This window comes from Gobio gobio, assembly GCF_949357685.1.
Source record: "Gobio gobio genome assembly, chromosome: 17".
Lineage (NCBI taxonomy): Eukaryota > Metazoa > Chordata > Actinopteri > Cypriniformes > Gobionidae > Gobio > Gobio gobio.
This window is the reverse complement of record NC_137110.1, coordinates 44,854,280-44,869,691: the sequence shown is the minus strand read 5'-3', so window position 1 is coordinate 44,869,691 and position 15,412 is coordinate 44,854,280. Positions and strand designations below refer to the sequence as shown.

General features: G+C 36.4%; 1 protein-coding gene across 5 annotated transcripts in view; it reads left to right on the top strand.

The window, feature by feature from the left end:
• The window catches only part of gad1b (glutamate decarboxylase 1b), a 29,824-nt gene extending 15,800 nt beyond the window's left edge, over window positions 1-14,024 (top strand). For all 5 annotated transcript variants that reach the window (XM_079840798.1, XM_079840797.1, XM_079840796.1 and 2 more), the window contains 11 exons: window positions 6,897-7,009; window positions 7,205-7,320; window positions 7,472-7,551; window positions 8,281-8,335; window positions 8,586-8,702; window positions 8,807-8,871; window positions 8,970-9,048; window positions 10,836-10,985; window positions 12,222-12,329; window positions 12,429-12,518; window positions 12,602-14,024. In XM_079840798.1, coding sequence (XP_079696924.1) covers window positions 6,897-7,009; window positions 7,205-7,320; window positions 7,472-7,551; window positions 8,281-8,335; window positions 8,586-8,702; window positions 8,807-8,871; window positions 8,970-9,048; window positions 10,836-10,985; window positions 12,222-12,329; window positions 12,429-12,518; window positions 12,602-12,775 — 1,147 coding nt within the window. In that variant the 3' untranslated portion in view covers window positions 12,776-14,024. The remainder of the gene's footprint in view (window positions 1-6,896; window positions 7,010-7,204; window positions 7,321-7,471; window positions 7,552-8,280; window positions 8,336-8,585; window positions 8,703-8,806; window positions 8,872-8,969; window positions 9,049-10,835; window positions 10,986-12,221; window positions 12,330-12,428; window positions 12,519-12,601) is intronic.
• Window positions 14,025-15,412: the final 1,388 nt, after the last annotated feature.

Genomic DNA, 15,412 nt, shown 5'->3' with positions numbered 1-15,412 from the left:
AAACTCTTTGACAGTTTTTGGCCTACAAAAGTATGTCATCCCTACAGCACTCTGGAGCCAGTCGTCACACAAATTTTCTTCAGCAAATATGTCTCAGGAATGGTCTATTTTTGAGTAATTTTCTGCATAGACACAATCCTTCAAATCTACCTTTCCTAATATGTAACTCACCCAAATTATCACCACTGATAAAAAACAAAACAAAAACAAGGATTTGTGCTACCTTGAAATTTGTACTCAAAACCTTATACTTAGATATAGCCTTTATGACCACTTACCCAGGTGAAAACAAGCTCTTTATCCCATATAAAAAACAGATTTTTTTGTTCCTTTTTTTCATGAAGCTTATGACTGAGCCTGTGCAGCACTGAAGAGTCTAACAACACTAAAGCACAGAATGGACTTGTACCAAATCTATTTAACAGCCCATTGATTGTGTCTGACTGTGGGCTGGTGGGAAGTCTGTGCCAGCTGGGACCAGCCAGTCGGAGAGCGCTTGCGTCCCTGCGGGCTGAGCAGTCTGGCCATCGCATTTTACTCCCAGAGGCCATTTTGATCTCAGAGGACCAAGCACTTCATTACAGCTGTCTTTCTTAATATAAATAGAGAGCTTCTTATAATAGAAGTCACTTACGATGAGAAAGGCCTTGTTAAATAGCCATAACTATGAACAATGGGTTTTTGCAATAGGGAATTACTTTGATTAATATCCTCTTAAGCTAATTCATGCCACATACGAAGAGGAAGAGAGCAAAAGAGAGAAAAGAGCAGAGCCAAAAACATAAAATAATTCATAGGGTTTGTTTCAATAAAGTGAGATGCCTAGATAGGCAATATTTTAGGGCATCATAGATGCACTTCTGAAATCTGTTTATGTTGCCCTATATCCCATTTCAGTATCACATGTAATGCTGCCTTCAAGGGCAGGAAGTCGGAAACATAACATGGAAGTAGCCTAAACAAAACAAAATAATTCTGTTGTGAACAATAAACCCAAATTTGTAACTTAAATGTGCGAGGCATCCGTATAATTCACTTCCAGCACCAACATAACAGAAACTATTTTACAACATAATAGAACATTAACATTTTCTCATCTGACGAATAATACATAAAATAACACTTTCAGTATTTACTCTTCATTAAGCCCTTTGCTTAACTTTGTCAACTTTGCTCGAATTTGAGGTTTTCTCAAAAATGAGTTCATCAAGCCTTCGTCTAGCGATCCCAATGCTCCCAAGCACTTCACGACGACTGGCGCTTCCTCTCAGCACAAGTTAGTATCAGTTAGTAGTTTTAAACTTTCCAACTTTCTGAATATTCATAGTGAATTCATGATGGCACGTGTCTGAATCAATGAAATGTGATTTTCAAACTCATGCCTTATAAACAAAACGATCTTACTCGCGCTGACTGACAGATCCAACGCGTGCGCACAAAGACGCCTCAGACAATGCGCGATCCCGATTTAGGCTACATATACACAGAATTATTAGCCTGACGTCGTCATACTCAATTCTAGTCAGAATATGAGTCTGATTCTGTTCCATTGGGCTGTGATTATGGGGCGTGTTTCAACCGAACCAGGAAAGACCTCAATTGGATAGACCTACAACCAATCAGAGCAATGCTTTGAGTCAACAGAACTCAACTGCACTGTGTTGCCAAGTCCGCGGGTTCAAGCAACCCCAATTATGTGATATACAGACCCAGGAATGCGAATTTTAGCAGGCAGCCCTGCCAAAATAACACATATTTTACCCCCCTAATGCCATTTTTTTCCGGAGAACCCCTCCGGAAAGCTATTGGGCTTGTTTTTGGCTAGTTTTGAGTAGCAATTGGGCGGGTTTTGTTGTAGAAACTTGGCAACCCTGTCTACACACACGCTGGAATAAGTAAGATGAGTGTAAACGATCTTTGCCGGTGTTGTAAAAAAAAGAATTTAAGGATACACAGAGTAGGCCTACTTACCAACACGATCATCATTTCTGAGAGAAATAGTAAAGGTGAATGTATATACGAACAAGTTCTCCGTTTAGGATTAGAACAAATTCAACCCAAGCGCCTTTGATGACGTGGATGATTACGTTACTGTTTATCATCAGTCCATCATCGTCTAAAGCCCGCCCTGACAATTTCATTGGTCCAAACAGTTTCTGTACGGGCATTATTACTCCTCTACCGATCAAGTCCAGACCGAACTTCCCGAGCTCAAATGTTGTGGGCGGGGCTAAGTTCGGCTGGCATCCAGGCTACAGAATTATAGCCAATATTTCAAAATATCTGTCTTGGTATTCACGCTAACATGATCTGTTATGTCTGGGGAAAAACATCTGATGTGTAAAATTATATTAGATCCGTGCGGTACAGTAGGTCTTCCCTTACGAAAATGAACCATGGTTTTTCTACAAATAAAACCAAAAAACATGGTCATTGTAGTTTAACCATGGTAACCACAAATAAACCATGATTTTGCTACTCTAACCATAGTTTAACCATGGTATTTGTGGTAAAACTGTGGTTATATAAATGGTAATCAATTAGCCAAAAAAACATGGTTATTACACTTTTACTATAATAAAACCATGGTTATTTTTTCGTAAGGGTTAATATATAGGCTGTCTGTTTCATTAATGTTAATAAAACAATTGTGGTATCATGGAGAACTTTTTTTAATATATATTTTATCTATAGATATGGGTTTTGACTCGGTGTGTGCCGAATGTGGTGTTATTACCAGGGATTTTAAGGTATGTTTGCTAGGTGATTTTGTTTTGGAACCTTCAGAAAACTTTAACTCGACTTTGCTGACTCTATTGTCTTCAAACCGGTGTAGCTCAGTCATTGTCCGATTCAAACAAATCATACATCATTTTGTTGGATTTTTTTTAAATAGATAATGTGAAAATAACATGAACTCATTTTTGACAATTTGCTAATTGCGACTTATTTTGCCAGCACATTTATAGTTTATAGATAAATTACAGCCTATTATCTATAGATCAGTGTTTCCATGTTTCAAATCGACACGCCCCTTATGATGTCACAACTTGGCAACTGGTGTATCATTTAGAATTCCGAGTTTCCCACTTGAAAATATGACATCGCTCAGTCATTAATCTTCTTGGAACTCGTAATTCCGATATTTCCAACTCCACTTGAAGGGCACATATAAAAAGCCATTCCCAGTGAGCATTGTGATAAGCTACATTTAATATGGCTGACAAACCAACAGGATAGGCCTATACTTATACAATTATTGCCTATATTTAACCCAATAAGTGTGCTTTGCATGAAGAACACTATGTTTGACTGAGTAGATCCATATGAACACAATCTTGATATGAACACCATATCTGAATAAATTTTCACATGCAGTAGACACCAAGGCAGCTCACTAGTCTGAAGTGTTTTCTTTGTGACATTTGCTATATATGATTTTTAACAGTATAAATAAAAACATCAAGTGCTGCTGACATTTGAGAAGTCAAGAGGTGATTGATGGTGTTGGTTGGCTTCCTGTATTAAACCTTGAATTTTGCCCTTTCTTTATATCTTATTCCTGTAAAGCACGGATATGATGTTAAAAAGCACTATATTTGTATCCGAAGGCAGATGGAGTCATGGTAGTGCTTTTACATGAAGTACTAATGGCAGAGGTGTTCGTTCACTAGATGAGAGTGTGGGAGTCTCTCTGGGAGGACGAAGTTGATTAGTTCTTCACTCTTACACTGAAGCATTTTCAGCCGCCAAAATCTCGGAATAAACATTTCTCCTTCTCTCCCCCATTATGCCGTCTTTATAGCTCGAGGGATGAAGCTGTTGTGTTCGCCTCCCACTGCTCGCTGCCCCATTTTGAAGGATTTCACCTGCAATGTTTTAGGATGTTTCATTTCTGCACTGCTGAGATTGTCGCTTCAGCTGCTGCCACCTTCACACAAACACACACACACACAAGCTCTATAGAAAGGGCTTTGTGAGAAGAGAAAGGGGAGTGTCCTAATCTGTGAATGGACAGGCTGGAAATGCTGCTTATTCTGTCATTATTCACCGTGACTAATTTAGACCCATTATTTCTCATCAGCAGTGACACACACTGACCGGCAGCTAATGGACTTACACACACACACACACACACACACACACACACACACACACACACACTTTCAAAATAGCTTAACATAAAAGACAAAAAAGATAGATTTTTACATAGCCTACTTTCGGCTGGTTTCTATATGCATTTCAAGGAGCTTGTGTGTTTTTGGGTGTTGCTGCTTGCTAGTAAAGCCCTTTTGTCTCTATGATAAATTATTTTCAGTGGTCGATGTAGATATTGATATCTGACCTGGGCGGCCAATACAGTGCATGATAAAGCAAATCAAATGCTGAATTAAGAATTAAAACATTTTACACATGAGTATAGCCTACTCAAAAATCACTTTTCAATTAAATTTATTATACATCAATAAGACAATCACTGTCGCAACAAAAACTGTGGGTCCCCTCTTGTTCACTTGATCAACACGTGCTTAAAGCATTTGATTATGATTTTATGTTATGCAAATGTATATATGACACAATTTCATTATATGCAATGGTACCACAGGGTCCCAGGCCTATACATTGTGCCACCAGAATATTCAGGCAGGTAGGCCTATTAAATTTCCGGTTGGTTTCCCCTCCTTTGTACATGAAAATGCAATTTGTCAAATCCAACACGTGTAAGATCTGCGGACAAATACATTGTTCTATTTATATGACATTATGACAGCCGGAATCATGTTTTAGCTGCATGTTATTGATGATTCTCGTCTTATTTTTACCGTCTTAAATCTTTGTTTCTTTTGTGACGGAGCTGAACAATGAGTCTGCCCGGGGCTGTTCCCTGTCCTAGTTGTGTTCCATCACACTTTCTCTGAATGAGATGGATTTGTGCTAGAGCGTGTTCTTATCTCGTGCGCGCAGCCGTCCCCTCATTTGTGCGCTGTCTGTCCCCCGTCAGGCTGAACTCCTCCATTTAGACGGACAGATAGCCATCAGAGTGCTGACTCCCTTCATTAAAACCCTCTGAAATGAGCCCTTATCTAGTCTATCACAGCCGTCTTTTAATTAGCGATATTCAAATCATCCGAGATGGACAGAATGTTCCTCTGATGGAACAGTGTGTAATGTCTGCAGGCAGGGACTGTGATTCTCTGAAGTAACGTTAGCCTTGCTGTCGTCTGATTTTGACGATTTGGAGAAGCTGAACATATGAATGTCATAAATATAAATCTCAAACAAAACGTACCTCATAACCAAGTCAAATTTCATCCCACAATAAATAAATAATCGAATAAATAAAAAACACCACACATTACTTCCATTTAAAGTAACGCGATATATATCGGTATCCAAAGCCTCTCGTCCAATCAAAATCGAGGACCAAAACGTACTCACCAATCAAAAATCCCCAATGAAAATAATGTGAATGTGAAATGTTTTTTTTAAATAGGCTTCATTATCTCCATGATAAGTGTAATTAATTTCATTATTGGAGATAATTTACTTAGGCTACACTATTATTTGATTGTTAAACTTTTAGAAGAACAAAAATAAATTCTACTTTTGACTAAATATACTAAATATGAATGTCATAAATATGAATCTCAAACGAACCTTGCATGAAAGCGATCTCATGAAAGCGCTTATCTATAGCGCGATTTGTATTTATCGTGCAATTTTTGCAAAAATTTCAACGCCACACATTTATCTTCCATGACATTTAAAGGATTAGTTCACTTTTAAATAAACTTTTGCTGATAATTTACTCACCCCCATGTCATCCAAGATGTCCATGTCTTTCTTTCTGCAGTCGAAAAGAAATTAAGGTTTTGGATGAAAACAGTCCAGGGTTTTTCTCCATATAATGGACTTCAGTGGGCTGCAAACGGCTCAAGGTCCAAATGACAGTTTCAGTGCAGCTTCAAAGGGCTTTAAATGATACCAGACGATGAATAAGGGTCTTATCTAGCGAAACAATCAGTTTCTGCGAGAAAACGAGCAGTATTTATGCTATTATTTTACCTCTTAACAGAGGAACGCGATCGTCTCTGAGCTCCGCCATTACTTCCGGAGAGTGAGGTCAAATTAGATCGTAGTCATAGATGTAAACGTAGATGCCTCATTAGCTACTGCATGGATCAGTAGAATGAGGCATCTACTATCGATATATCTATAACCACGATCGAATTTGACCTCACTCCCCGGAAGTGATGGCGGAGCTCAGAGACGATCGCGTTCCTCTGTTAAGAGGTAAAATAATAGCATAAATACTGCTCGGTTTCTCGCAGAAACTGGTCGTTTCGCTAGATAAGACCCTTATTCATCGTCTGCTGTCGTTTGGTATCGTTTAAAGCCCTTTGAAGCTGCACTGAAACTGTCATTTGGACCTTGAGCCGTTTGCAGCCCATTGAAGTCCATTATATGGAGGAAACCCCTGGAATGTTTTCATCCAAAACCTTAATTTCTTTTCGACTGCAGAAAGAAAGACATGGACATCTTGGATGACATGGGGGTGAGTAAATTATCAGCCAAAGTTTATTTAAAAGTGAACTAATCCTTTAAGTATTGCTACGGATATAGCAGCACTCTTGGAAAGCCTCTGGTCCAATCAGAATCGAGGACCAAAACTAACTCAAACCAATCAAAAATCACCCATGAAAATAATGTGAATGTGAAATAATGTGTGGGTGGGGGGTCATTTTAAAAAAGGGTTCATTATCTTCATGACAAGTGTAATTTATTGTATTATTGAATATAATATAATGATTTGATTGTTAAATTTATAGAAGAACAAAAAAAAAGTTTCTACTTGTGACTAAATACGGTCTTCCTGTGTGTTTTTGTCTGTTCAGGTTCACATATGAGATCGCGCCCGTGTTTGTTCTGATGGAGCAGCTGACCCTAAAGAAGATGAGAGAGATCATTGGCTGGCCAAATGGTGATGGCGATGGACTCTTCTCACCAGGTAAATAATCAATCGAAATAATCCATAACAAACCAATTGATTTAATATTACCATTAAAAAATTATCATAGATCATGCATAAAAATAAGGAATGATGACATTGTGACGTATTTGCATGTCGGCTTAATTCCTTAAACACATTTAATTTTGATCAACCAGTGGTGCTGAAATACACTGAATGCTCATCTGTTCACAGGTGGTGCCATATCAAACATGTACAGTGTGATGGTTGCGCGGTATAAGTATTTCCCAGAAGTCAAAACCAAAGGCATGTCTGTAGCACCACGACTTGTGCTTTTCACATCTGAACATGTGAGTGCACACTGGAATTAAACAGAAGATGTGTCTCCCTCTAGGGGTCATATATTATTTCTGTAGAGTTAGTGTATGGTTGCATTAATTGTATTCTATGTATAGTATTTTGGCCATTTGGTTGATTGGAAACACTGTTTATATTTTGCAGAGTCATTATTCAATCAAAAAGGCAGGAGCTGTACTGGGATTTGGCAGAGAAAACGTCATCCTCCTGAAGACAGATGAGAGGTATCATGACAGTACAGTAAAAATTAAATAAAATGCACAAAAATATGTTGATCATATATATATATATATATATATATATATATATATATATATATATATATATATATATATATATATATATATATATATATATATATATATATATATATATATATATATATATATATATATATATATATATTGTTTTTGTTTTTTTTGGGACGTAATGATTTGTTTTTTGAAAATGTGGAGTCCCTTTCTCTCCCTGACTGAGAATGTACTCTTCCAGCTCTATCATATATATATATATAAAATTTAATTATTATAAATAATAATGCATAATTTATCAAATTAAATAAATAAATTGCGCAACGCAAAATAACATTTTAAAGCATAGATAAAAGGGGAAAGATAAAAATAAATAAAAAAATACTCAGATCAATAAAGAGTTGGGTCAAAGAAAAAATTATTTAGACTTTAAAGAGCAGATATATAGAATAGATCTGGAAGAGTACATTCTCAGTCAGGGAGAGAAAGGGACACGTTTTCATTAACAAATCATGACGTCCTGAGGCTCTAAATATCACACGTTCATATAGCAATATTTGACATGAGTTCCATTCATTCATCATATGAGGAACTTGGAAGGCCTGTCTGACTTCCAATGTCACTTGGTAACTTTTCAAAGCTCATGTTTTATTTACTTTTCTAGTCCCTCCCACTTATATCTCATTGGCTGGCTTGTTTTAGGGGGCGTGTCATACCTGCTGACTTAGAGGCCAAGATCATTGATGTCAAACAGAAGGTATGTAAATGCACAGACTTACACTGCACTGTTTTGTGCTGTTGAGACAAGTGAGTGAGAGTATTTAACCTCTGTGCCTGAAGAGTTCAGTGGATCAATACCGGCTCAGGTATCCTCAAGCTGATGGATGATTCGACCTTTATGTGCTAATTCTAAGTGTTCTGTTAAGAAAGTGTCACTCTGCCATTAGGGCATTATCTTTAGGTTTTGTATTATCAACAGTGAATGTGATTTTAAATGTTTATTTTAGGGTCATGTGCCACTGTTTGTGAATGCGACGGCTGGCACCACAGTATATGGAGCATTCGATCCCATCAATGACATTGCCGACATCTGCGAGAAGTACAACCTGTGGTTGCATGTGGATGTAAGTGTGACTCAAATGCATGCATTTCCAATTAATGCTTTAGCTAAAATGGTAACTAAATATAGTATATGGATCACTGAATAAATGAATGAATAAATCTCTAGGGCGCATGGGGCGGAGGACTGTTGATGTCCAGGAAACACCGCCACAAGCTAAGCGGCGTTGAGAGGTATGTAAAAATCATAGGAAATGATGAGGTTCTAAAATGACTGTATATTAAAGGAAAGGTGTGAGCTGAAAACCCACTTGTTTGTTTGTTTGTTTCAGGGCAAACTCCATCACATGGAACCCTCATAAGATGATGGGTGTACCATTGCAGTGTTCAGCCATCCTGGTTAGAGAGAAGGTGAGACTTGGACATACACAGACAGTACTGTTCAAAAGTTTGGGGTCAGTAAGATTAGTTTTTTTATGAAACTAAGAGCTGAATAAAATGTATCAAAAGTTTCTATTTCAAATAAATGCTGTTCTTTTGAACTTTCTATTCATCAAAGAATCCTGAAAAAAATGTATCACGGTTTTGACAAAAAATCTGAAGCAGCAAAACTGTTTTCAACATTGATAATAATCAGAAATGTTTCTTGACATGGGCGTCGGAAGCAAAAAAAAATGTGGGTGGGTCCTCTCTCCTCAACAATAAACTGGAGTAGATGCCATTTACATTAAGTACAAATATAGTCATTTAGAGCGGCAATAGTGTAGGGTTAAGACGCAAATCAACCCGAGGTTTGAATCCGCCTTATGCCGAACTCGCTCTCCTCCCTTTTCCCATCACATATCAGATCGAAAAGGCCTTTATTTTCAATAAAAATGAAGAAAAAATGAGAAAAGTGGAAATAAAGCATCTACCTTGTGTTTAATTATATGTGTTTATCGGTTAGGGGTAGGTTAACAGACATGTGCTGAATTAGAGACGATCAAAGTGAGTGGGTCCAATATCATTGGTCGTAAAAAGCTGGTGGGCCACATACAATGGTTCAGACGCCCATGTTTCGTGAGCAGTAAATCATCATATTAGAATGATTTCTGAAGGATCATGTGACACTGAAGACTGGAGTAATGATGCTGAAAATTCAGCTTTCTATTTCAAATAAATGCTGTTCTTTTGAATTTTCTATTCATCAAAGAATCCTGAAAAAAATGTATCACGGTTTTCACAAAAAAATCTGAAGCAGCAAAACTGTTTTCAACATTGATAATAATCAGAAATGTTTCTTGACATGGGCGTCGGAAGCAAAAAAAAATGTGGGTGGGTCTTCTCTCCTCAACAATAAACTAGAGTAGATGCCATTTACATTAAGTACAAATATACCGCCTTGTTTGCTAAACGTCTGGTTGGGCAAGACAAAATTACGGAAATCACTGAGTCATTTAGAGCGGTAATAGTGTAGGGGTAAGACACATAGCAGAAAGTTTTGACGCAAATCGACCCAAGGTTCGAATCCACCTTATGCCGAACTCCTCCATTTTCCCATCACATATCAGATCGGAAAGGCATTTTTTTCCAAGAAAAATTAAGAATAATGTATACAAGTGGAAATAAAGGTCTAACATGTGTTTAATAATAAGTGTTTATCAGTTAGGGGTAGGTAAACAGACATGTGCTGAATTAGAGACGATAAAAGTGAGTGGGTCCAATATCATTGGTCGTAAAAAGTGGGTGGGCCACATACAATGGTTCAGACACCCATGTTTCTTGAGCATCGAATCATCATATTAGAATGATTTCTGAAGGATCATGTGACACTGAAGACTGGAGTAATGATGCTGAAAATTCAGCTTTGATCACAGGAATAAATTACATTTTACAATATATTCACATAGAAAACAGTTATTTTGATCATATTTCACTATATTACTGTTTTGACGTGTTTTTGATCAAATAAACTCAGCTTTGGTGAGCAGAAGAGACTTCATTCTATAACATTAAACAATCTTACTGACCCCAAACCTGTAGTGTACAAGTCTAAACAACAATCTTGGCTATGCAGTTACACACCAAACTCATTTGGATAGATTCATCTGCTAAATGAATGCATGTAGATGAAGGAAACTCACATACATGTAAAGTTGAGATAATACTGATCACAGGAGATTTGAGAGAGACATGAACACGCTGTGCTTCTGTTACAGGGAATTCTGCAGGGCTGCAACTCCATGTGCGCTGGATACCTCTTCCAACCAGACAAACAGTACGATGTGAACTACGACACCGGCGACAAGGCCATCCAGTGTGGCAGACACGTAGACATCTTCAAATTCTGGCTCATGTGGAAGGCCAAGGTGGGTCACAGCAGCTGCTATTATGTCAAGTCGAGTCAAATTTAGTTATATAGTTTTTTTTTTCACAATACACATTGTTTTGAAACAGCTTTTAAAAAAAAATCATGTTTCAATGTTTATAATATCTTCATGTCTTAGTCACATTAAGCATATTAGAGCTGGGTGATAGTATAGTTTACATTTTGCAACGATACAAGCAATCAAGCAGTTGAGATTTGCCACATGTGGATAAAGTTGAACATACTTATATATCCAACTTTATATAAAGAGCTATGGCCATTTTCACAAAACATCTTAAGGCTAAAAGTAGCTCCTAACTTGCCAATTTAGGAGAAACTCTTAAAAATAATGGCTGTGTCAGTCCTAATTTTAGGACTCGTAAGAGTATTCAACAAAGTATTTTATCGCTAAAACTAGCTCCTAAATCTGTGAAACGTTTGGAGTAGTCAAGAGGACTTATCACAAACAATCCTAATGGCTGTTGCAGACCTTTCTCCCTCTTTTCTCTTCCACTTCGCTTCCTGTCTACTCACTGTCCTATCATAATAAAAAGGCAAAAATGCCAAGAAATTATAAATATTATGATTCTGATTATTCTGATTACCTGTGGCAGTTGTTTCACGAGTTTGATACTTAAGTACGTTTAAAAGCAAGTACTTCTGTACTTTTACTTAAGTAAAAATCTATCTTTACAACTTTCACTTGTAATGAAGTAATATTTAACCAATAGTACTTTTACTTTTACTCAAGTAATGGAGTTATGTACTTTGTCCACCTCTGCCTACATGTACTTACATGTAGGCAGAGGTGGGTTACGGTTAGGGTTTGGTTTAGTTACTTGTAATTATGCATAATTTACTGTTATTATATATATAGTGCATTGGGTTACACTTTATTTTAAGGTGTCTTTGTTACACTGTAATTATACATTTAAGGACTGAGGACAAGTACTGAGTACATGTAACTAGGAATCCTAGGAATAGGATTTGGTTTGGTTTAGGGTTAGGGTTAGTTGCATGTAATTATGCATAATTTAATGTTATTACTGTAGTAACTATATGTGTAACAATTACACTGTTACTGTGCATTGTTAGTATAGTACATTGCATGTAAGTACATGTTGTAACTACACCACCTTAAAATAAAGCCTTACCCCAACTTTTTATGTGGCTATAGCATTGAGTATTTTGTCGAGAAAAACATTTTTATTGTGCCTGGTGAATTTTATCCGTGCAGGGCACAATTGGGTTTGAGCAGCACATTGACAGATGCCTGGAGCTTTCTGAATACCTCTACAATAAAATCAAGAACCGTGAGGGATATGAAATGGTCTTTGAGGGCCAGGTTTGTATCTGCCACACACATATTTATAGATTGAAAGAACTGCTTACCTAACACTGAATGTAATGGCTTTTGTTATTGCTTTTATTTTGCTCTCTACAGCCCCAGCACACAAATGTTTGCTTCTGGTATATTCCACCAAGCATGCGTGGCATGCCCCATGGGGACGAACGAAGGGAGAAGCTACACAGGGTACTTCATCTTCTCATCTAATTACTAAAACAAGAGTAACAAGCAAACTGGTGTCATAATGACTCTGCGGTTTTCCCTTGCAGGTGGCGCCGAAGATCAAAGCATTGATGATGGAGTGCGGTACAACCATGGTGGGATACCAACCACAGGGAGACAAAGTCAACTTCTTCCGAATGGTCGTCTCCAATCATGCCGTCACCAAGTCAGACATCGATTTCCTCATCGACGAGATCGAGAGGTTGGGTCATGACCTGTAAGAGCAGAGAACTGCAGCTCTGTGTCTGTAGAGGCTCAGGCATCTCCTTCATCCACTCGACAGGACAGTTGTGCGGTCTACACATTTAATGGCTGTTTCGACGTTGTGTTGTGATCCAATATATTCTGTCGTTCTTCTCAATGTCTTTAGATCTTTGCAGATTACATAGCCTGTATAGTATGGAGGCGTGTTATTCCGCCTCGGAATAAAAAAATGAACTTTTTATCTCACAATTCTGACTTTTTTTCTCACATTTGCAAGTTTATATTTCAGAATTGGGACTGTTTTCCGTTTATATCTCACATTCTGAGAAAAAAAGTAAAAATTGAGAAATGTAAAAATGTGGAATTGCAAAAAATAAAGTCAGAATTGTGAGATATAAATTCGCGATTACAAATAAAACGAGAATTGAGAGAAAAATGTCAATTGTGAGGAAAAAGTTGCAATTTATATCATAATTCTGACTTTTTTCACAACTCGGAAATTGTGACAAACTCACAATTGCAAGAAAAAGTCATGTTTGCGAGATATAAACATATAATACATATATAATAAAATAAGTCCTTTTCTATTTGCGAGTTTATATCTCACAATTTTAAACTTTTTTCTGGCATTTGCAAGTTTATATTTCAGAATTCTGACTTTATAACTCGCAGAAATGTATATCTCACATTCTGAGAGAAAAAAAGTCAGAATTGAGAGTTAGAAAAATTTGGAGTTGTGAGAAAAAAGCTGTTTATATATCACATTTTTATAACTTGTAATTCTGACTTTTTGCACAGAATTTTGAATTTTCTCGAAATTGGGAGAAAAAAATCAGAACTGTGGGATATAAACATAAATTAATTAAATTAAAAATAAATACAATAAAGTATGTTCTTTTGTAATTCCGAGTTCACAGAAAAAAGTCAGAGTTGAGAGTTATAAAAATGTGGAATAGCAAAAAATTAATTATAAACAATTTATATCACAATTCTGACTTTTTTCACAGAATTTTGAGATATAAACTCGGAATTGTGAGAAATAAAGTCAGAATTGTGACAAACTCACAATTGCAAGAAAAAGTCATGTTTGGGAGATATAAACATATAATACATATATAATAAAATAAGTCATTTTCTATTTGCGAGTTTATATCTCACAATTCTGACTTTTTTTCTTGCAATTCTGAGTTTATATCTCACATTCTGAGAATTGAGAAATATAAAAATGTGGAATTGCCAAAAATAAAGTGTGAATTGTAAGATATTAACTCTTTCGCAATTACCTTTATTTTTTTATTCCGTGGCGGAAGCAAGCTTCCCTAGTTATAGCTACACGGTCACCTTACCGCACAGTTTAAGTCCATTGGGATCATGAGTGCTTCGGTTTGTAAATACAAGATAAAGATGAGCAAATAAAGCGCAGCACCCTTTTAATGAACCTCGAAGCCCTTTCTGTGTAGTAGTGCACCGGGTCTGTGTGTAAAACCAGTGGTCGATCTGTATTTTAGTGTTGTGTTTCTAGAACTTACCTTGTAGCAGGTCATGTAAAGTGGTTAATTTACACCTTTGTGAGGTGAAACATAGGTATTCAATTTTCAGTTTGAAATGATATAAAAATAGATCAACAAAGACCTTTATTTATATTGTGAGCCGAGCAGTGTTCAAAGGTTCAGTATTTCTCCCATTTGTAATGGTTCTTCATTTGTACTTTAAGACTTTAAGATACATATAATCAATTAAGGCTAATGTTTAATAGTCCAGTAGTGTACTTGTGAGCCAAAGACAGAACTAGTGCCATACATTTGACAATATACTCGATATTCTTTGAAATAAGCTAGCTTATAAATTATAGTATGACTCTATAGACATTTATATACAGTAAATATGAATATATTGTATATGGTTATTGTTGTTCAGGCCCTTAACTCTGTGCAATCAGTGTGTTAGTGTTATAATGTTATTGTGTGTATCTTTGACTGAATGTTACATGCAATCCTATCAATTATCTGAAGGTTAGATGTATAATGCTGATTATTGATATTCAACTCAGGCGATTATAGCATCATATAAATATATATATAAAGAGAAGAAGCCACAAAAGAAAACAATAATGCAAAAAGCACAAACTTAGATGGAAGGATGGAAATGATGTCCTCAGGATGCTGGAAGATTGTGTGAATATAAATATTTATTAAAGGTTTATTGATATTTCACTGCTGTATTTAGATTCAGCTGTTGTCTTTGGAACATGTGACAGATGACTTTATTTAATGTTATCTATTTGTTCAAAGTGTTTTTGACAAATGCACAATAATCGTTTTCCTCTATTGCTGTAAATTGTTGACTGTAAATGTTGAATGTGAGGAGGGCGATCTGGTCTCCTCGGTAAGGCTGGCACTTTAAAATGCAATCACACTATATGTAAACTGTTATTAACACAATAAAAGCTATTAAACTATAAGAATGTTCTGTTAGTCGTCTTTTGGAAATGTAAAATCTGACACCTTTATTTGAAAGCTTATAATAAACTAGTAGCTACACTTGACACTTGACATTGTTTGTGTTTAGTTTTATTTCATTCTTATTTTAACCAGCGTCTCACAGGCACTAGAAGCTACTTTTTAAACAATATTTCAACAATAGACACAATTTAT